The 22,042-nt window shown below is 46.3% G+C and overlaps 1 protein-coding gene across 2 annotated transcripts in view; it reads left to right on the forward strand.

Moving 5' to 3' along the window:
• The first annotated feature begins 7,925 nt into the window (after positions 1-7,925).
• The window catches only part of mvp (major vault protein), a 46,803-nt gene continuing 32,686 nt past the window's right edge, over positions 7,926-22,042 (forward strand). For both annotated transcript variants that reach the window (XM_080523892.1, XM_080523893.1), the window contains exons 1-4: positions 7,926-8,207; positions 10,128-10,294; positions 14,817-15,012; positions 16,345-16,468. In XM_080523892.1, coding sequence (XP_080380018.1) covers positions 10,128-10,294; positions 14,817-15,012; positions 16,345-16,468 — 487 coding nt within the window. In that variant the 5' untranslated portion in view covers positions 7,926-8,207. The remainder of the gene's footprint in view (positions 8,208-10,127; positions 10,295-14,816; positions 15,013-16,344; positions 16,469-22,042) is intronic.

Consider the following 22,042-nt stretch of genomic DNA (forward strand, 5'->3'; position numbering starts at 1 on the left):
CCCACCTCTGGAGCAGAACACCTCCCAAGCCGAACGAGGATGCGTCGGCTGACACTTTGGTGTCTCTCTTTTGATCATAGACCGCCAGCACTGGAGGAGAGGACAGGGCTTCCTTCAGTGTTCTGAATGCTGTCACCTGGGCCACGTCCCAGGCCCAGCTGTTTCTTTTCGAGAGAAGGTCACGGAGCGGCTTGTCCTTTTCTGCTAACTGGGGAATGAATTTTCCCAGTTGATTGACCATTCCAAGAAAGCTTCGCAGCTCGCTGACGTTTGCGGGCTCCTTCATCTCCATGATGGCCTCCGTCTTCCTCGGATCTGGGCGGACCCCTGTAGCCGTGACGATCTGGCCCAGGAAGACCACCTCACTCTTTGAGAGTTCACATTTGTCCATATTCAGGGTGATGTGGGCCCTTTCCACCCTTTGCAGTACTGCGTGGAGTCGAGTATCGTGCTCTTCCTGATCCCGCCCCCACACCAGCAGGTCATCGATGTGGCATATCACACCTTCCAGCCCCTCGGTTACCTCCGCCATCATGCACTGAAAATGTTCAGGTGCTGAGGCAATTCCGAAAGGAAGGCGGTTGAAATGAAACCTTCCGAATGGGGTGATGAACGTAGTGGGCTGATTCTGCTGCAAGTGGAACCTGCCAAAACCCCATGTTTGCGTCCAGTTTACTGAAAACCTTTGCTCCGGCAAGCATCCCGAGGCTCTGCTCTATCGACGGCAGAATGTACTTCTCCCTGCATACAAACTCGTTCAAGCCGGTCAGATCCACACATAGACGCACTGATTTACCGTCCTTTTTGGGGACGACCACCATGGCGGCGCACCAGTCGGTTGGCTCTTCCACGCGGCTGATGACACCCAGGTTCTCCATGCGCTGGAGCTCATCTCTGACTTTCCCCATCATAGGCAGCGGAATCCTCCTGGGGGTTTTCAAGGAAAATGGCACAGCACCCGGTTTGAGTTTTATGGTGTATGCTTGTTGTACCTCACCCAGGCCACTGCACAGCTTGGGGTAGGTCGTCTTGAGGGTCTCCATGTCTATGCTGTTGACACGGAGGAGTAAGCCCAGGGCTACGATGGCTGGCCTCCCAAGCAAAGGCGTGCTCAGGTTATTCACCACATAGACCTTCTCCGTGGTCTGCTTGCCTCCTCTCCCCAGCTGCAGCTTGGTGAACCCTGCCACGTCCAGCGGCATTCGTCCTGGACCAAACAAAGGTTTCTCTGCTTTGTGGAGAATGGGTGGCTGTGTGTTAGAAAACATGTTAGCAAAAACAGCCTGTGACACAACAGTGACATCGGCTCCAGTATCGAGCTTGAAGGTGACCTGTTTTCCCATCACTTCTATTTCTACAATCCATGGATCAGCCTCTGACGTCACAGAACCAAGGAACCAGCCCTCCACCTCTTCTTCAATACCGTGCACAGCTTTACCTGCAAGGCACACACGCTTGTAGTGACCCATTTTTCCACAGGAGTGACACTTCACCTCGTTGGCAGGACACTCCAGCTTGGGGTGTGGCGCGCCACCACATTTGTAGCACTGGGAGCTGCTCTGGCTGCTGTGTGCCTTTGCTCCAAAGCTCTTATACATGTTAGGTTTGGGCTTTTCCTTTGGCCTCCCTTTAAACACTCTGTCTACAGAGCTGACGTCCATCTGCACTGCACTACTGCTGCTGTCACTCCTCAGTGTGCTTTGCTGCTTTTTGATCTCCTCTGATTGTCTCGCCATGTTGATAGCTTTTTCTAAGTCCAAGTCTTTTTCCATTTGCATGCGTTCTGAGAGCCGCAAGTCTGCCAGCCCTACCACTAACCTATCCCTGATCAGTTCATCATGCAATTGTCCATAATTGCAGTGCTCTGCCAATGCATACAAGGCAGTGACAAATGCATCCACGGTCTCATTTGCTTCCTGTTTGCGCATGTTAAATCGCGCACGTTCGTACACAATGTTCTTTTTCACTACAAAGAAGGATTGAAAGCCATCCCTCACTTTACTGTACAGATGCAGGTCTCCCTCGCTGAGTTTCAAACCCCTCAAAACATCGTCGGCCTCATCTCCCATACAATAAATCAAAGTGTTCACCTGATTATCATCAGAGCTGGCGGCTAGGTTGCTTGCCTGTCGGAACCTCTCAAATCTCCGTATCCACTTTGTCCACTCGAGCGGCTTAGAAAAATCAAAAGGCTCCGGCGGCTGAATGTTGAACGTCGCATTTGTAGTAGCCATTCTGCTAGCTTCCTCTTCCTCTTGCGGCACGTTGTCGTTAGCCAGCTGCTCGCCTTCTTGTCCGCTAGCCAGCTCGCCGTCACTGTTAGCCAGCTCGCCGTCACTGTTAGCCAGCTCGCCTTCAGCATGTAACGTGGAATCGCTCATACAGCCTGTCGATTAGGCACATCTCTGTACTGATTTAGTTCAACAGCACTTCTGACACCATGTCGTGTTTCGTAAGTAAACGCGTGAGACAACTGTTAACTATATACCACGTACTTTATTAACCATCCAGTTCCACCATTCATTCCACTCTGCCCGCTTTCCCACTGCGCATGCTCTCCCCTGTATCCCCAACCCATTCCCATTGGTCTACAGCATAAGCGTCACACCATATATTAACATAACACCACAACTAGCATATCAGGCAGCTGTCTTGCTTTAAGAATTGTACATAACTGAAATTCACTTAAAAGTTTGATTATGTAATTTCATTACAACACAAAAAAGGCATGAGGAATGTATGAGAACATTATTTTGTTCATAGTAACATTAGCCAACAACTACAAATTGACATTCATGACATTTTCACACTTGACTGACTTATTATTCTTCTTACTTATTAACTATATTTACAATTAGCATTTTATAAAGTAGAACTGTAATGTGTACTTTCTCAGTCAATGCTAAGTGTCAATAACAGTGATCTATGCCCATTGAACAGATGTATTCATTATCCTATCTCAGTGGCGGCTGGTGCTAAACATTTTGGGTGGGGCACAGGTTATGGGGGCATGCTCCACGGGGAAGAATATCAACTTTAAAATCTGGATTTACAGTCGATTTTGGCATGAGAATAACAGTGTTTCCCCTAGGTTTGCTGCCTTGGGGGGGTGGCATGGACCGTGGCATGGACCCCCCCCCCCCCCCCCCCCCCCCCAGGGGGTAAGACCCTGCGACATACCAGCGTCATGTCCAGGGGGTGTACTAACTTGTACATTAAGCCGCCTCACGCTACGGAAACAGGAGATAGGCTCCTTCCCTATGGGCCATTAGGCTCGAGAACCATCGGTTCTCAAGGCTACTTACTTATGTGGTCTTGACTACCTGTCCACTTTCTCACCTGGTTCTTGCTGTCTCTCTCTGGTGTGCCGACACCATCCTGCTCTCTCTCCTTCTCTCCCTCTCTATCCTCCTCTCTCCCTTTTGCTGTCAACCAAAAGGCAAACATAACAACCAGAGTATTTATAATCTAATAAGAGGTATAAATTGATCCATATCAATTTATAACATAATTATAATTGAATTTTGGATTGCTGTGGGCAATGCAGTCAGATAATGTCATTTTGACATTACTCTCTCACCTGGAAAAAAAAACATGTCCAACTATACTATACAAAACAGACATTTCAAATGCTTCAATCCACTGTCCATGTACTGTAAATATGCCATTATGGTATTACCAATGAAGCCCAATTCTAGCAGAATAAGAAAGTTATGTTCGATAAAAAAAATAAAAAACAATCTTATCATGTGTAGGCCCCTTAATTTCCACCTCACTGCTATGTTTAGCCAACTTGAATGCCAACATGGCCATTTAGAAGTCTGTCCAACACCACAACACATAGCTAGCTAGTAGCTACATAGCTAGCTAACGTTACTCTCGCTGCTATGTTATGATTAGCTAAATTGATGCTAACGTAGCATGCGAGCTACGAGCTAGATAACGTAAACGTACAGTAGGTGCGAGCACCACAATGACAATAGGCTACCGTAGCTAGCCAGCTACATAGCTAACGTTACTAACACCAGAAGACAAGACATACAAACTGTGGTGAGCTACATTGCTTGTGTAACATTAGCTAGTAGCTATCCATTTTTCACTCATACACGGCCGGAAAAGTGAACAGAAATACAACGCTGACTTACGGTGGTATCTTGCGGCTGTCTTCACAAAGAGCTCCAGGATGCTTTCGCTTGAGGTGCTCGTTCATTGCAGATGTACTGCTGTGATAGGCCATTTCATTTCTGCACAGTTTACAGACCACCACATTGTTTTCTTTTTTTTGTAAAAGCCGGAAATTGCAAAACGTCACGTTTGACGTCAGACTTAACAACCGGATATTCAGGACGCAAATTTTTGCGCCCCGGCCGAGAAATAGGAGACAGCCAATTGGAGCGCTGCTACAGCTCACGTGTAAGACAAAAGTATTTGGCCTACAGTGGCGGGCGGTGCATTTCACACCTAGGCCTTCAGTGATGTCCGACACATTCCTACCTGAATTATTCTACCTCTTAATACCATCGTTATGACGCCATGGCTCTAGAAACTAGACAGAAACACAGTATAACCGGGCGTTGCATCACCTTAACATAGTCAGACAAGTACAACAGAGTTATATTAATATTTCCGAAGCATTTTTAATCAATAAATCCGCATTTACAATGAAGAGTGTTAAACTAACATCTTTAAGATCGCTACATTACCCACGTCTGTCGTCTCGTCCACCATAATAGCGACAAAGGGTGCCTTTTTAATCTCCATTTTGATCTCTTCTCCCATCACTTCAGTAATAGCAAAAATCAGGTCGTTTTGTATTTTGCCTGACGTCCCAGTAAACACTTTGTTTGTGGACAGGTGGTAATGTACATCTGGGTTGTTTTCAGCAAGAAAAGAAAGCGCACTTGTTCGTTGAGCTGTAAATCCACTCGGGTGTCCCCAATAAAGTCCATTCATTCAAAGGTGTTCAAAAGTCCCACATCTACCGGCATAGTTACGCATCTCAATAGTGAATATCAATAGTGCGTATCAATAGTGCGTATCCAATCAAAAGACGTGCTGGGTGCTGACATCATTGAGCCTTTTGTTGCCGTTGTTGCTATTGCTCGCCGACTCGAAATCTACGTAGGTTTCCACTAGGAACGCCAGAGGTTTACTCGTTCAACGTTAAGTTACAGGTCGTATCCGCGGCACAGTTTTTTGTGCAGGCGGGCAGATTTCGGAGCCCCCTGGCAACACATTTTGATTGGATAAAAGCTCTAACATAAAGGCCAGCCCTCCAAATCTCAATCGGAGACTGGAAGCAGCGCAACCAAGAGGAAAGCTATGAAATGAAGAGAATAGACTATGGGGAATCATTAATACATATTTGTGGAAAAAATATATTAAAATAAAATGTATATTCTGATGATGTTTAGGCCAGCAGAGAAGGCCTTGCTGGCCCTGACGGCACACCACTGGATAACTTTACATTAAATATGTCTATCATAAATATAATTTAAACCCAACGAACAGCCATGGGGCTCCCTGTAACTAATCATTTATTTCTAAATAAACAGGATTGTACATCTCGTAAATGTGAATCGCGCTTCTTATAGGAAGGCGGTGCCTCCATAGGGCGCTACGGTGTACTCAAAGCGGCATAATAGCGATTTTTGTTGTTGTTATGCTTAGATAGATAGATAGACTTTATTTGTCATTGTTACAGTACAGGTACCAAACAACGAAATTTAGGAGGGGAGGCTCCCCTGGTGTTTAAGAAAGGAAAAAGAAACACATTTTGGAAAAAGCATAGATGCATAAAATCACAAGAAGATAAGGAGCTGGTTTACATCAATAGAGGCTATGTACACAATCCACTGTACTATACTGCACAGATAGTCAACTAGGGTTGTCATATTGCACAAGAAAGTATTTTTTCACATTTTTTTAAAGTGTCACAGTTTGCAGGCTTGAAAATGTACATGTTTGTGCCTCAGCACTAGCTGCCATTACAATCCGTCCGGACTTGTCCTGGGCCCAGAACTTGGGCCTTTTCTGTGTTCAGGGCCTTGACGGCCCTGTGGTAGAAGCTGTCCTTCAGTCTGTTTGTCCTAGCGGCCGGGGTCCTGTACCTCCTGTTCGAGGGCAGCTTGACAAAGTGTTCGTGCCCAGGGTGGGTCGGGTCCTTGGAGATCTTGGAGGCCCTCCTGAGACAGCGTGTTTCGTACAGCTCCTTCAGAGAGGGGAGGGTGGCGCCGGTGATCCCCTGTGCTGTTCTCACGACTCTCTGTAGATCGTTTCTCTCCGCTGCCGTGCAGCTGTGGTACCAGTTGGAGATGCCGAAGGTGAGGATGCTCTCCACTGCTCCGTGGTAGAAGGCCACCAGCATCTCCTGCTTGCTGTGTTGTTTCTTGAGGCATCTCAGGGTGTATAGCCGCTGTTGTGCCCTCTTGATGGTGCCTTTAGTGTTGTCCTTCCAGGCCAGGTCATCCCGTATGATGTGTCCCAGGAAACGGAGGTTTGAGACCATCTCTACGCTCTCTCCGTCGATGAGCAGGGGCAGGATCTCGGACTTTTTCCTCCTGTAGTCTACGATGAGTTCCTGGGTCTTTGACTTGTTTAGCAGCAGGTTGTTTACCTTGCACAGCTTGCTCAATTGCTCTACCTCATCCCTGTACGCCGCCTCGTCCCCCCCCGAGATACATCCCACCACGGTGGTGTCGTCTGCAAACTTTACGATGTAGTTGCTGGGGTGGATGGGGGTGAAGTCGTGGGTGTAGAGGTTGTAGAGGATGGGGCTTAGCACGCAGCCCTGGGGTGACCCAGTGCTGAGGCTGAGGGCTGTGGAGGTGTGGGGGCCCACCCGCACCCTCTGGGGGCGGTTGGTCAGGAAGTCCTTGATCCACGCACATATAGAGTGTGATAGACCCAGGTCTAGTAGTTTGGTCACTAGCCTGTCTGGAAGGATGGTGTTAAAGGCGGAGCTGAAGTCCACGAAGAGCAGTCTCGCGTAGCTGTTTCCCCTCTCCAGGTGGGATAGAGTGGCGTGGAGAGTCGTCGCTATGGCGTCCTCTGTGGACCTGTGGGCTCTGTAGGCGAACTGGTATGGATCCAGGTTGGGCGGGAGGCGTGTGAGTATGTGGGCCCGGACTAGTTTCTCGAAGCACTTCATGATGATTGGTGTGAGTGCCACCGGGCGGTAGTCGTTTAGGCAGCTCACCGTGCTTTTCTTCGGGACTGGGATGATAGTTGAGGTTTTCAGGCAGGGTGGGACGGTGGCCTGGGACAGGGACTGGTTAAAGATGTTGGTGATGCTTGTTGTAAATAAAAGTTATATGATGCATTGAAATGTCATTAAACTAAGATAATATGATGGTTATCATAATTTTTCAAATCTTAATTAATAAGTAATTACAGAAAAAGTAAATGACATTTCTGTCATGGCTTCCGCATTTTGGCCGACGAGAGTCGGAATCATATCGGAATCATGTGCTACCAAGCGGACCAATCACTGTGCTTACGTCGAAACTGCCGCATAGTTACATTTTTGGAGAGGTGCGTGTCAATCTACGCCGTAGCCTACGCCGTCGATTTTACGCAGAAGCATAAACTGGGCTTGATGAATGACATGGAGGGGACGTATGCGCATTGTCATTGTCATTTTGTGAGAAATGCGTTATACAAATAAAACTTGATTTGATTTGATTCGATCCTCTGACGAAGTCACTCTCCTTCTACTTTATCAGGCCTATAACTTTTTCTCAAAAAGGTCTGCTCAGCTGAAAATATCCCTCGTCCACTGTGCAGACAGTTGTTGTTTTTTACTAGAGTTAACGAATCTTGTTTCTGTCTTGTATCTCTATTATATAACAACACCACGTCATCGTCGCCCAGTTAACCACGTGACTAGTATCTTTCTTCCGGGAATCGTGTTGCAAAAACACACTTTCAGGAGGTTAGATGCTAAACGGGATCCTTAGAACAACTCGACTTTGACGACATCTCATTGAAGTTGAGATTTAAAACGGGTTAGGGTTAGTGTTAGTGTTATGGTTATGAGTAGGTTCGTCCCAAGGATCCCAAGTAGCTACCGAGTCAGGAGACTAGTTTCTAAATCACGCCCACCAACCATCGTCGTCTAAACACAGCGATATAAAACCCGTGAAATACACAGGTTACAATTTCCTGAACCGCAGATTTGAGACTAGGAGAAGCATCTATTTAACAAGGTAAGACTGTCATGTCTCCGGGTTGTGTTGAAGTTTCGCTGGCCTGTTTTGGAGTGTGTGTTTGTGCATAAGACAGTTGGAGCAGACTGCTTATTCATTGGTGACGCACCCTTGTTTAGACATACTTTCTTTTTCTTTTAGGAAGAAGAGGTTGCGAGGATATCATTATGGCATTTCACATCCCTCATGTTCCAATCCAGACATTTCCATTCTGAAAGTGTATTTTAATTAATTGTCTGGTTTTATCAAGACATTTCAAAGTTCAATCACTCATTTACCAAGGTTGTATTGGTCAAACATGGAATATAGTTTGTTCAATATTACTATATTCATTTCAATAATTTGATACATAGTTTAATGAATCAATAATCTCAAAGCTTGGAGTAGGGCTCCAGGCCTATTTCCTTATTCTAGGGGAATACCCTGATGTTATGTATGGAGTTGAATGCACTTTGTCCCCACAGCTTTATGATGGTCTACCACTCTACTGATTGTGGATGATGTTGGGTTCCTCCCTGAACCTTCACACTCCCTTGATGAGGAAATTGCTTTATTAGGAATAACCTCTTGAGATATGATATCTCGAGATGATATGATATCTCGGGGTCCTATGCGACAACAATAAAATAACAAGACAATTAGACAACACATTTCACAAAAAACTAAATACAAATAAAATAAAAATAAAGTAACAACAGGACAACTGAACCACACGACATGACAAGCAAAATAACAAAACTTCCTGCCCCTTCCCCAGCCAGCAGCCTAATGTATGTAGGACATGTGGTTTTCAAGTTGAATGTCAAGTTCAGATTCCTTTGTGAGGGAACACATAACTGTTTACCATCCATGTATCATCCATTCAATTAGAGTTGGTATAATATATAATATAATATATATATCAACTTGAAACAGTTGATTTGTAGCGAATGAGGTGTAACCTGTCATGTACACATGAGAAAACAAACAATTTTATCTCGTCCACCTAGTTGAACCACATCCCTTCTATGTACTTCTAAGCCCCTAAAGACGTGACAAACAGGTTGTTTGTCTCTGTGGGTTTGGTCTTCAGATTGTTGCTCTGTGACCTGGTTGAGAAACCGCTGCCTTGCTTTGGTATTCCAGCTACACACCTACCTTAGAACAAACACTGTTCCTATGGTGCAGGACACTATGTGCAGTATGTGTATACTCTCTCTCTCCCTCTGCTCAGGGGGTTACTGCTGGAATGTATAGTGTGTGTGTGTGTGTGTGTGTGTGTGTGTGTGTGTGTGCGTGTGTGTGCGTTTGTGTATAATGTCCCCATGCTTAGGGGGTTGTCTGTGTATGGGAAAAGACACACAGTTCTTTTCTTTTCCAGTTTCGAGTCCAGTTTGGCCAGTCTGCGCCATCAGTCTTTCTTTAGTGTCGTTGTCCAGAGAGTTTGTAATCACCGTTCTGTGGCACTCCCAAAATGTGTGTGTGTGTGTGTGTGTACATGTGCACATGTGAAATATTATACTTAGGCTACTTACTGTATTTTCCTACCACAGTTGTTGAGGAATACGATATGGCTGATTTCCCCTCAGACTGGATGAGTCATGTTAGCTAAGTGGTGTTGTCCTTTGTGTTAAAACTGGCCTATGTACAGTCTACTTCTGCTGTTACTATGCTCTGCTGTTACTATGCTATCGTACCAGTTGTAGTCGACCAACTCGGCTGACTGGACCCCTTTTCCATACAGTATGAACACTCTTGGTTTGAGTGAAGTGCTACGCAAATCATCATGACCCCTATGATGTCATCCGTTTAAAAACAACATTTGCACTCGCTCATTCCTAAATAGCTTTAAGTAGTGAAATAAGCACAGCGTAGAACATTCAGGTGTGAGACTATTGCTCTGGCGTGTGATCAGAATGAGCCCTCTCCTCTCTGCTCCAGATGGCATCCAAGAAGAGCGGTACCAGAGGCGCGGAGTCTGAGGGGCTGCTGGACGCGTCCATCATCCGGATCCCGCCCCACCACTACATCCATGTCCTGGACCAGAACACCAACATAGCCCGTGTGGAGACTGGACCGCTCACCTACATCCGCCAGGACAATGAGAGGTAAGGTGTGTGTGTGTGTGTGTCTGTGCGTGTGTGTGTCCTTCCTGGTCCTGTGTAGGGTGATGAGTGTAAATGTGTATGTGTCTGATGAGAGTGTGTATCTGTCTGTTATGGTGGGGGGGTTAGGGAAATGAGAGCTGTAGATATCAAGTAGGGAAGTTGACAAAGCTAGGTGACGTGAGGTTTCAGGTGGAACAGAGAGGAGGAAGTGTTTGATTTGATTTATTAGGATGCCCATTAACTCATGCAAAGCATCAGCTACTCTTCCTGGGGGGTATTCCACAAACGTTGATTAGTATATCGGCGATAAAAATAAATGCAGCGATCAGGCAACTCATTATTGGAATTCAAGCCTCAGGTGATTCCTCGAACGAGGATCAGGCTTGTGTCATGAGTGTTCACAGAACACCTGCTTAGAAATCCTCGATATGCGCGCGTGCACGCAGACATAAAGAGCCCTGAAGAGTCGAACTGTCGAAATGAAGATACTACACTCTTTTTGCGCAGCACTCCTAATTATTGATCTTTATTAAGACGAAAAATAAGATGTAAAATAGTGCAATACTGCCGCAATTAACAAGGCGAGGGAAATGGTTTGGCAAATTGCTGGCCGAGAAATTGCTGACAGATTAAATGCGTAGGTCATACTAGCCCCAGTTATTGTTATATGTTCATATTTTAATAAATGAATATTTACTACTGTGGTGATATCAGCAGCAGGCTACAAACCATCATATCGTCACAATGGCATAATAATAATAATAATAATAATTCATTGGATTTATAAAGCGCTTTTCCGAGGCTCAAAGACGCTGACAATATGGGAAAAACGGAAAACACAGAAACAACAAGCAACAGATAACATGAGCACATAGAATACAGAGTTAACGAACGGGGAAGGGGAGGTTGTATGCATGTCCATGGGGGGAGGGGGGTGGGAGGGTTAGGGGAGAAGGTTAGGGATAGGGGAGGTTGTATGCATGTCCAGGGGGGGGGGCGGGGGTGGCAGGGATGGGGGAGATGGCTAGGGGTAGGGAAGGCTGTAGGCGTGGGAGAACAGGTAGGTTTTGAGGTGGGATTTAAAAGTGAGGAGTGAGGGTGAGTCTCTGAGTGGTTGAGGGAGAGAGTTCCAGAGGCGGGGTGCGGCTCGTGAAAAGGCACGGTGACCGAAGCCTTTGAGTTTTGAGGGTGGGACAGTGAGGGGAACAATGGATGAGGATCGGAGGGTACGGGTAGGGCGGTGGGGGAGAAGGAGGTCAGTCAGGTAAGGGGGGGCCAGGCTATGGAGGGCTTTGTATGTGAGGATGAGGACTTTGAATTGTATACGTTCTTTGATGGGGATAGTGGTATTGACCGCTGCCATGGTATTTTCTCGTAATTTTAAGACGGTGGTTCAAATCCCTCTTCAGACACACTTTTTTTTACTGCATTTCGTTGTCTTAATCTAATCTAAAATCTCATCTAAAAAAGTATGTAGGCTATAAAATGATGGTGCAGGCTAATTTACAAGAACTGACACGATTACAATGGAGAAGCCTTTCTGAGTAGTCAATTATGTTCTTCTAACTGGACCCTGGATTTGGCATAGATTATTTTTTCCTATGATTACTGATGGATAGATGATTCACTTAGACAGATATATATATATTGTAAATCGATTTGCATGAAGGCTTCGGTTAAATGTAAAAAAATAAAATAAATGTTGAATTAAATCAAGTCTCGAACAGGCAACCTTCGGAACTCTAGCTGGCTGCCTTAACCACTGCGCCAGCCACACCGCTGTGATGACGGAGATGCAAGTTGATAGACATACCTATTTTATTTATTTTTTACACTTTATTTATTTATCTATCTATCTATCACACTTTCAAAATATCAAGTTATCTATCACACAGTCAAACTATCTATCTATCGATCGATCACACTTTCAAAATATGAAATTATCTATCTATCACACAGTCAAACTATCTATCTCGTAAAAAGTGGGAACTAATATTTCCTAAAAGACACTTGAGGAACTGTCGTTCAGGATGTAGTTTCCGCCTGTGAGACTTTTGACGCACGCATTACCTAAACCAGCCTGTAAGTCTGCTCGCGACCAGAATTACTCAGAAGGATTGGTTGCATAGCAACCAAGCAGCGAATTATTTGAGCCACATTGATGGAACCGACCGCAAGCTTAAATTAGCGCCCGGATCTGATTTAAACCTGGATCAGAGTTAATCTTGCTTTGTGGAACAGGGCCCAGGGGTCCACACGAAACATAAAGGAAATCATCACAAAAACATATAACAAAGAAGAATAACATCAACATGCATGTCCAACGAATATAACACGGCCTTAGTTTTTGGTGAGCATCACAAAACACAGAACAAAGAAAAACCATCCACACACAACAATAAATAACACAAGTAGAATTTAAATACTCAGTTAGGAGTACCGTGACTACACACATCTCATGCGTCTGATTTTATTCTGGGTTTTTGAGACCATGTGACCTGGTAGAACGCGCACCGCAGAAAATGTAGGCGAGGTGCTGGCAACGGAGCAAAGTCTAATTGAAGCCACATAAAAAAAGAAATAAAAAAAACATTGTTTCGAATTTGTTTTAGTTTTGGGAAGTGTGTGTGTGTGTGTGTGTGTGTGTGGGGTTACCACTGGTGGGGTGTGTGCGTGTAGTTACCTCTGGTGGGGTGATGTGTGTGCATCAGAGCTGAGTGTAAGGTCATGTTCTCACATGAAAGTCAGAATCATGACCCGGAGCAAGTGGAGGAGATTGCATACATTATTTCTCTGATTTGCGTTCTCACAGCCCTTTATGTAAATGAAGTAACATATGCAATCGAAGCAACAGACATGGTAGTTGATTGGTCAGAAAAATTTAAAATTGCCCGTTCGTCACGCTCTTATCCAGATCAACACACATGCGCTGTTGTTTTCCTATGGACTGCCTCAAGCAGCGTTCTCACCAAAAGCAAAGCAAAGTGATGGATGCGTCGTTTCTAATCGGAGCAAAACCACCCTTTTCAAGCGGAGCATGCGTCGGTTGTTTGCTCCAGGAGCAACTTCGAATGCACGTTCTCACAGCTCCAAACGACGCAGAGCAAAGCAAATTTTATCCTAAACTCCGATTCCATGTGAAGCAAATGTTCTAGTGAGAACACACCCTAAGCTGCCTATACAAACAGACAGGGGTTTTCAGAACATTCTTTTTTTTTTTACAAAGGAAAGAAGTGATGCTTTTAACTAGAGGTGGGACGCGATTAAAACAAATATCAAAATAATTAGAGGCTTTGTAATTAATTAATCACATTTTAATCGCATATCAATATTTGACATGAGAAGCAACAGTTTTCAATTCAAATGTATTTGGTATACGAGTGAATCAATGAATACCGTAGATCCATAAGCTTAAAGCAGCAAAATCCTGTTTATTTTAGCTACACAGACCGATCAGACAGATCACACAATGTACCTAACCTAATGTTACACTAACCCTCCTCACCCTCCCCTACCCACCCAAATATCCTTGGTCAAAATAATAAACAGACCAACAGTTTAACATAAAGTCACAAGTGACATCTAAAATGGTAACAAAAAACCCCCACTACCCTTCACAGTAACAACAAACCCATTGGTCTCAGGATACCTCTAAGCCAGCTACTTTTGCTTCTTCTCTTTCAGCCAGTTGCTGAGACAAACTAGCCTGTTTACATGTTCAGAGCTCAAGGAGCCCTCTTTTTCTACACTATGTTGCCTGCAAGGGAGAAAAGTCTCTCACCAGGGACCGAAGTGGCAGGGCTGGCCAAATACTAAAAGAAAAAAAGAAAATAATGCATTCAAATGCATTCAAAAGTAATTTAAAAAGTAAATGCGTTATTTTTTCTGCAATTTATTAATGCGTTAAAGGCCCAGCCCTACTTTTAACCTCATCAACTTTAAGCCAGAAGAGTCGGTCATGCATGTGGATGATATTGGGACAGACGAGGGCTTTGGTCCACAGCCAGACTGTGACCCTTGACCTCTGCTCTCCTGTAGGGTGCTGTTCTCTCCCCTGGCCCTTGACCTCTGCCCTCCTGTAGGGTGCTGTTCTCTCCCCTGACCCTTGACCTCTGCCCTCCTGTAGGGTGCTGTTCTCTCCCCTGACCCTTGACCTCTGCCCTCCTGTAGGGTGCTGTTCTCTCCCCTGACCCTTGACCTCTGCTCTCCTGTAGGGTGCTGTTCTCTCCCCTGGCCCTTGACCTCTGCCCTCCTGTACGGTGCTGTTCTCTCCCCTGACCCTTGACCTCTGCCCTCCTGTAGGGTGCTGTTCTCTCCCCTGGCCCTTGACCTCTGCCCTCCTGTAGGGTGCTGTTCTCTCCCCTGACCCTTGACCTCTGCCCTCCTGTAGGGTGCTGTTCTCTCCCCTGACCCTTGACCTCTGCCCTCCTGTAGGGTGCTGTTCTCTCCCCTGACCCTTGACCTCTGCTCTCCTGTAGGGTGCTGTTCTCTCCCCTGACCCTTGACCTCTGCCCTCCTGTAGGGTGCTGTTCTCTCCCGTGCGGATGACCATGGTGCCCCCGCGCCACTACTGTGTGGTGCTCAACCCCATCGCCCGCGACGACAACGGCCAGGCGCTCTTCGACCAATCGGGGCAAGCCAAGCTTCGCCACGCCGACCTGGAGATCCGCCTCACCCAGGACCCCTTCCCCCTCTACCCTGGGGAAGAAATCCAGCAGGTAGGGTGTATGTTACCACCTCTACCCTGGGGAAGAGACCCAGCAGGTAGGGTGTATGTTACCACCTCTACCCTGGGGAAGAGATCATGATTAATCGCAGCCATCGATTGATGGCACTAATTAATATATAATTATATTTCAATATAATTATAATTGTATTATATTTTAATTTTATAATTATATTTTAGTTGGTAAAAGACAAGCTAGGCTGAAATTGTCAGAATGAATGTCAATCTATTGCCTTCAAGTCACTTGACAGTGATTAGAAAAAGTTTTGTTTTGTTTTCTCCCTATCTTCCTCACATGGTCAGCAAACACACACAAACACACACACACACACACACACACACAAACCCACACACACACACTCTACCTCGGATCGAGGACAGTTGCAGTAGAGAGTGTTTTCTTCCGTGTCAGAAGCGCCTCCTCTACTTCCCTTCGGTGAACTTCCTGGCCATTTCTATGCTACTAACAGAGTAGCTTGCTAGTAAGAGAACGTGTTTAGAAAGTGTTTTTCATACAAAATAAATAAACAAAATATAGTTTTTTACTGTAGTGGAAGATGGCCTCATTTCCAGTGAAGTAGCCGCCATCTTGTTGTAACATTTTTTGTTTATCCTGCTTCTTCATCACTTTGATTGGTCCAAAGAATGTAACCAATGTGAAAACTCTATGTGCTGACGTTAGCACTATTATAAGATAAACCCCCCCAACATGGAGTATGCTGACTCTCAGAATCCTCCCCCAGTCACTATGGACAACCAATCCTGCCTTTACAGTACAGCTGTTTGCACACACCCCTGGTCAATGTGAACACTCAATTACCCTTTGCCTGGTACAATGACAATAAAGTTGAATCTAATGTAATAAATGTGATTGTCCCGAACAATGACAGGCATAAAAACTACTATACTTTGACAGATGAATAAGAATAATAAATGAGGTAGGTTTAACCTTTGAGCCTTAAGAAACGACATACATGTAATCTGTGTATCTTTAAATGACCAAGTCAAAGGTCCATTCTCTCCCTCTCTCTCATCTCCCATCACCCACACTCCCCATTTTCTCTCTCTCTCTCAATTCAATTAAATGTTGACTTTATTGGCATGAACAAACAAATGTTTACATTGCCAAAGCATCAAAAAACAATCATAAGATAAAGAGGTGAGAACAATCAGGAAGTAAAGACACATATGAAAAGGCTAATAAGGGAAATAACACAAAACAAACAATAAACAATGATGGTATGCTGCAAAGTTGATGGTCCACTGGCTGTGATGTCAATTCTCTCTCTCTCTGTGTGTCTCTCTCTCTCCCCCACCCTCCCAGGATGTGACAGCGCTACAGATCGTGTACCCAGACACCGCTCTGCGTCTGCAAGCCTTGCTGGACTTTGAGGAGGCTGGAGGAGAGAAGAGGGTAGCTGGGGACGAGTGGCTGTTCGAGGGGCCAGGTATGTGGCCTGGAGGGGGGAGGTGAAATACAACCGGCGGGGGGGGGGGGGGGGGGGGGGAGGGGGTTGTCTGCCTCTGCCTCTGAAACACCTGCTGTGTCTTCTGTGGCTCTAACTGGCTGTGTGTCTTCTGTGGCTCTAACTGGCTGTGTGTCTTCTGTGGCTCTAACTGGCTGTGTGTCTTCTGTGGCTCTAACTGGCTGTGTGTCTTCTGTGGCTCTAACTGGCTGTGTGTCTTCTGTGGCTCTAACTGGCTGTGTGTCTTCTGTGGCTCTAACTGGCTGTGTGTCTTCTGTGGCTCTAACTGGCTGTGTGTCTTCTGTGGCTCTAACTGGCTGTGTGTCTTCTGTGGCTCTAACTGGCTGTGTGTCTTCTGTGGCTCTAACTGGCTGTGTGTCTTCTGTGGCTCTAACTGGCTGTGTGTCTTCTGTGGCTCTAACTGGCTGTGTGTCTTCTGTGTCTAACTGGCTGTGTGTCTTCTGTGTCTAACTGGCTGTGTGTCTTCTGTGGCTCTAACTGGCTGTGTGTCTTCTGTGTCTAACTGGCTGTGTGTCTTCTGTGGCTCTAACTGGCTGTGTGTCTTCTGTGTCTAACTGGCTGTGTGTCTTCTGTGTCTAACTGGCTGTGTGTCTTCTGTGTCTAACTGGCTGTGTGTCTTCTGTGTCTAACTGGCTGTGTGTCTTCTGTGTCTAACTGGCTGTGTGTCTTCTGTGTCTAACTGGCTGTGTGTCTTCTGTGTCTAACTGGCTGTGTGTCTTCTGTGTCTAACTGGCTGTGTGTCTTCTGTGGCTCTAACTGGCTGTGTGTCTTCTGTGTCTAACTGGCTGTGTGTCTTCTGTGTCTAACTGGCTGCGTGTCTTCTGTGGCTCTAACTGGCTGTGTGTCTTCTGTGTCTTCTGTGTCTAACTGGCTGTGTGTCTTCTGTGTCTAACTGGCTGTGTGTCTTCTGTGGCTCTAACTGTCTGTGTGTCTTCTGTGTCTAACTGGCTGTGTGTCTTCTGTGGCTCTAACTGGCTGTGTGTCTTCTGTGTCTAACTGGCTGTGTGTCTTCTGTGGCTCTAACTGGCTGTGTGTCTTCTGTGTCTAACTGGCTGTGTGTCTTCTGTGGCTCTAACTGGCTGTGTGTCTTCTGTGTCTAACTGGCTGTGTGTCTTCTGTGTCTAACTGGCTGTGTGTCTTCTGTGTCTAACTGGCTGTGTGTCTTCTGTGTCTAACTGGCTGTGTGTCTTCTGTGTCTAACTGGCTGTGTGTCTTCTGTGTCTAACTGGCTGTGTGTCTTCTGTGTCTAACTGGCTGTGTGTCTTCTGTGTCTAACTGGCTGTGTGTCTTCTGTGTCTAACTGGCTGTGTGTCTTCTGTGGCTCTAACTGGCTGTGTGTCTTCTGTGTCTAACTGGCTGTGTGTCTTCTGTGTCTAACTGGCTGTGTGTCTTCTGTGTCTAACTGGCTGTGTGTCTTCTGTGTCTAACTGGCTGTGTGTCTTCTGTGTCTAACTGGCTGTGTGTCTTCTGTGTCTAACTGGCTGTGTGTCTTCTGTGTCTAACTGGCTGTGTGTCTTCTGTGTCTAACTGGCCTGTGTGTCTTCTGTGTCTAACTGGCTGTGTGTCTTCTGTGTCTAACTGGCTGTGTGTCTTCTGTGTCTAACTGGTCTGTGTCTAACTGGCTGTGTGTCTTCTGTGTCTAACTGGCTGTGTGTCTTCTGTGTCTAACTGGCTGTGTGTCTTCTGTGGCTCTAACTGGCTGTGTGTCTTCTGTGGCTCTAACTGGCTGTGTGTCTTCTGTGGCTCTAACTGGCTGTGTGTCTTCTGTGGCTCTAACTGGCTGTGTGTCTTCTGTGGCTCTAACTGGCTGTGTGTCTTCTGTGTCTAACTGGCTGTGTGTCTTCTGTGTCTAACTGGCTGTGTGTCTTCTGTGTCTAACTGGCTGTGTGTCTTCTGTGTCTAACTGGCTGTGTGTCTTCTGTGGCTCTAACTGGCTGTGTGTCTTCTGTGTCTAACTGGCTGTGTGTCTTCTGTGTCTAACTGGCTGTGTGTCTTCTGTGTCTAACTGGCTGTGTGTCTTCTGTGTCTAACTGGCTGTGTGTCTTCTGTGTCTAACTGGCTGTGTGTCTTCTGTGTCTAACTGGCTGTGTGTCTTCTGTGTCTAACTGGCTGTGTGTCTTCTGTGTCTAACTGGCTGTGTGTCTTCTGTGCTCTAACTGGCTGTGTGTCTTCTGTGTCTAACTGGCTGTGTGTCTTCTGTGTCTAACTGGCTGTGTGTCTTCTGTGGCTCTAACTGGCTGTGTGTCTTCTGTGTCTAACTGGCTGTGTGTCTTCTGTGTCTAACTGGCTGTGTGTCTTCTGTGGCTCTAACTGGCTGTGTGTCTTCTGTGTCTAACTGGCTGTGTGTCTTCTGTGGCTCTAACTGGCTGTGTGTCTTCTGTGTCTAACTGGCTGTGTGTCTTCTGTGGCTCTAACTGGCTGTGTGTCTTCTGTGTCTAACTGGCTGTGTGTCTTCTGTGGCTCTAACTGGCTGTGTGTCTTCTGTGTCTAACTGGCTGTGTGTCTTCTGTGTCTAACTGGCTGTGTGTCTTCTGTGTCTAACTGGCTGTGTGTCTTCTGTGTCTAACTGGCTGTGTGTCTTCTGTGTCTAACTGGCTGTGTGTCTTCTGTGTCTAACTGGCTGTGTGTCTTCTGTGTCTAACTGGCTGTGTGTCTTCTGTGTCTAACTGGCTGTGTGTCTTCTGTGTCTAACTGGCTGTGTGTCTTCTGTGTCTAACTGGCTGTGTGTCTTCTGTGGCTCTAACTGGCTGTGTGTCTTCTGTGTCTAACTGGCTGTGTGTCTTCTGTGTCTAACTGGCTGTGTGTCTTCTGTGTCTAACTGGCTGCGTGTCTTCTGTGGCTCTAACTGGCTGTGTGTCTTCTGTGTCTAACTGGCTGTGTGTCTTCTGTGTCTAACTGGCTGTGTGTCTTCTGTGTCTAACTGGCTGTGTGTCTTCTGTGTCTAACTGGCTGTGTGTCTTCTGTGTCTAACTGGCTGTGTGTCTTCTGTGTCTAACTGGCTGTGTGTCTTCTGTGTCTAACTGGCTGTGTGTCTTCTGTGTCTAACTGGCTGTGTGTCTTCTGTGTCTAACTGGCTGTGTGTCTTCTGTGTCTAACTGGCTGTGTGTCTTCTGTGTCTAACTGGCTGTGTGTCTTCTGTGTCTAACTGGCTGTGTGTCTTCTGTGTCTAACTGGCTGTGTGTCTTCTGTGTCTAACTGGCTGTGTGTCTTCTGTGTCTAACTGGCTGTGTGTCTTCTGTGTCTAACTGGCTGTGTGTCTTCTGTGTCTAACTGGCTGTGTGTCTTCTGTGTCTAACTGGCTGTGTGTCTTCTGTGTCTAACTGGCTGTGTGTCTTCTGTGTCTAACTGGCTGTGTGTCTTCTGTGTCTAACTGGCTGCGTGTCTTCTGTGGCTCTAACTGGCTGTGTGTCTTCTGTGTCTAACTGGCTGTGTGTCTTCTGTGTCTAACTGGCTGTGTGTCTTCTGTGTCTAACTGGCTGTGTGTCTTCTGTGTCTAACTGGCTGTGTGTCTTCTGTGTCTAACTGGCTGTGTGTCTTCTGTGTCTAACTGGCTGTGTGTCTTCTGTGTCTAACTGGCTGTGTGTCTTCTGTGTCTAACTGGCTGTGTGTCTTCTGTGTCTAACTGGCTGTGTGTCTTCTGTGTCTAACTGGCTGCGTGTCTTCTGTGGCTCTAACTGGCTGTGTGTCTTCTGTGTCTAACTGGCTGTGTGTCTTCTGTGTCTAACTGGATGTGTGTCTTCTGTGTCTAACTGGCTGTGTGTCTTCTGTGTCTAACTGGCTGTGTGTCTTCTGTGTCTAACTGGCTGTGTGTCTTCTGTGTCTAACTGGCTGTGTGTCTTCTGTGTCTAACTGGCTGTGTGTCTTCTGTGTCTAACTGGCTGTGTGTCTTCTGTGTCTAACTGGCTGTGTGTCTTCTGTGTCTAACTGGCTGTGTGTCTTCTGTGTCTAACTGGCTGTGTGTCTTCTGTGTCTAACTGGCTGTGTGTCTTCTGTGTCTAACTGGCTGCGTGTCTTCTGTGTCTAACTGGCTGCGTGTCTTCTGTGTCTCTAACTGGCTGCGTGTCTTCTGTGTCTCTAACTGGCTGTGTGTCTTCTGTGTCTAACTGGCTGTGTGTCTTCTGTGTCTAACTGGCTGTGTGTCTTCTGTGGCTCTAACTGGCTGTGTCTTCTGTGTCTCTAACTGGCTGTGTGTCTTCTGTGTCTAACTGGCTGTGTGTCTTCTGTGTCTAACTGGCTGTGTGTCTTCTGTGTCTAACTGGCTGTGTGTCTTCTGTGTCTAACTGGCTGTGTGTCTTCTGTGGCTCTAACTGGCTGTGTCTTCTGTGGCTCTAACTGGCTGTGTGTCTTCTGTGTCTCTAACTGGCTGTGTGTCTTCTGTGTCTAACTGGCTGTGTGTCTTCTGTGTCTAACTGGCTGTGTGTCTTCTGTGGCTCTAACTGGCTGTGTCTTCTGTGTCTCTAACTGGCTGTGTGTCTTCTGTGTCTAACTGGCTGCGTGTCTTCTGTGTCTCTAACTGGCTGCGTGTCTTCTGTGTCTCTAACTGGCTGTGTGTCTTCTGTGTCTAACTGGCTGCGTGTCTTCTGTGGCTCTAACTGGCTGTGTGTCTTCTGTGGCTCTAACTGGCTGTGTGTCTTCTGTGTCTAACTGGCTGTGTGTCTTCTGTGTCTAACTGGCTGCGTGTCTTCTGTGGCTCTAACTGGCTGTGTGTCTTCTGTGTCTAACTGGCTGTGTGTCTTCTGTGTCTAACTGGCTGTGTGTCTTCTGTGTCTAACTGGCTGTGTGTCTTCTGTGTCTCTAACTGGCTGTGTGTCTTCTGTGTCTAACTGGCTGTGTGTCGTGTGTCTAACTGGCTGTGTGTCGTGTGTCTAACTGGCTGTGTGTCTTCTGTGTCTAACTGGCTGTGTGTCTTCTGTGTCTAACTGGCTGTGTGTCTTCTGTGTCTAACTGGCTGTGTGTCTTCTGTGTCTAACTGGCTGTGTGTCTTCTGTGTCTAACTGGCTGTGTGTCTTCTGTGTCTAACTGGCTGTGTGTCTTCTGTGTCTAACTGGCTGTGTGTCTTCTGTGTCTAACTGGCTGCGTGTCTTCTGTGTCTAACTGGCTGCGTGTCTTCTGTGTCTCTAACTGGCTGCGTGTCTTCTGTGTCTCTAACTGGCTGTGTGTCTTCTGTGTCTAACTGGCTGTGTGTCTTCTGTGTCTAACTGGCTGTGTGTCTTCTGTGGCTCTAACTGGCTGTGTCTTCTGTGTCTCTAACTGGCTGTGTGTCTTCTGTGTCTAACTGGCTGCGTGTCTTCTGTGTCTCTAACTGGCTGCGTGTCTTCTGTGTCTCTAACTGGCTGTGTGTCTTCTGTGTCTAACTGGCTGTGTGTCTTCTGTGGCTCTAACTGGCTGTGTCTTCTGTGTCTCTAACTGGCTGCGTGTCTTCTGTGTCTCTAACTGGCTGTGTGTCTTCTGTGTCTAACTGGCTGCGTGTCTTCTGTGTCTCTAACTGGCTGTGTTTCTTCTGTGGCTCTAAAAACGTAAAATAAAGAAATAAAA

The sequence above is a fragment of the Nansenia antarctica genome (genome assembly GCF_963989245.1).
Source record: "Nansenia antarctica genome assembly, chromosome: 2".
Classification (NCBI taxonomy): Eukaryota; Metazoa; Chordata; class Actinopteri; order Argentiniformes; family Microstomatidae; genus Nansenia; species Nansenia antarctica.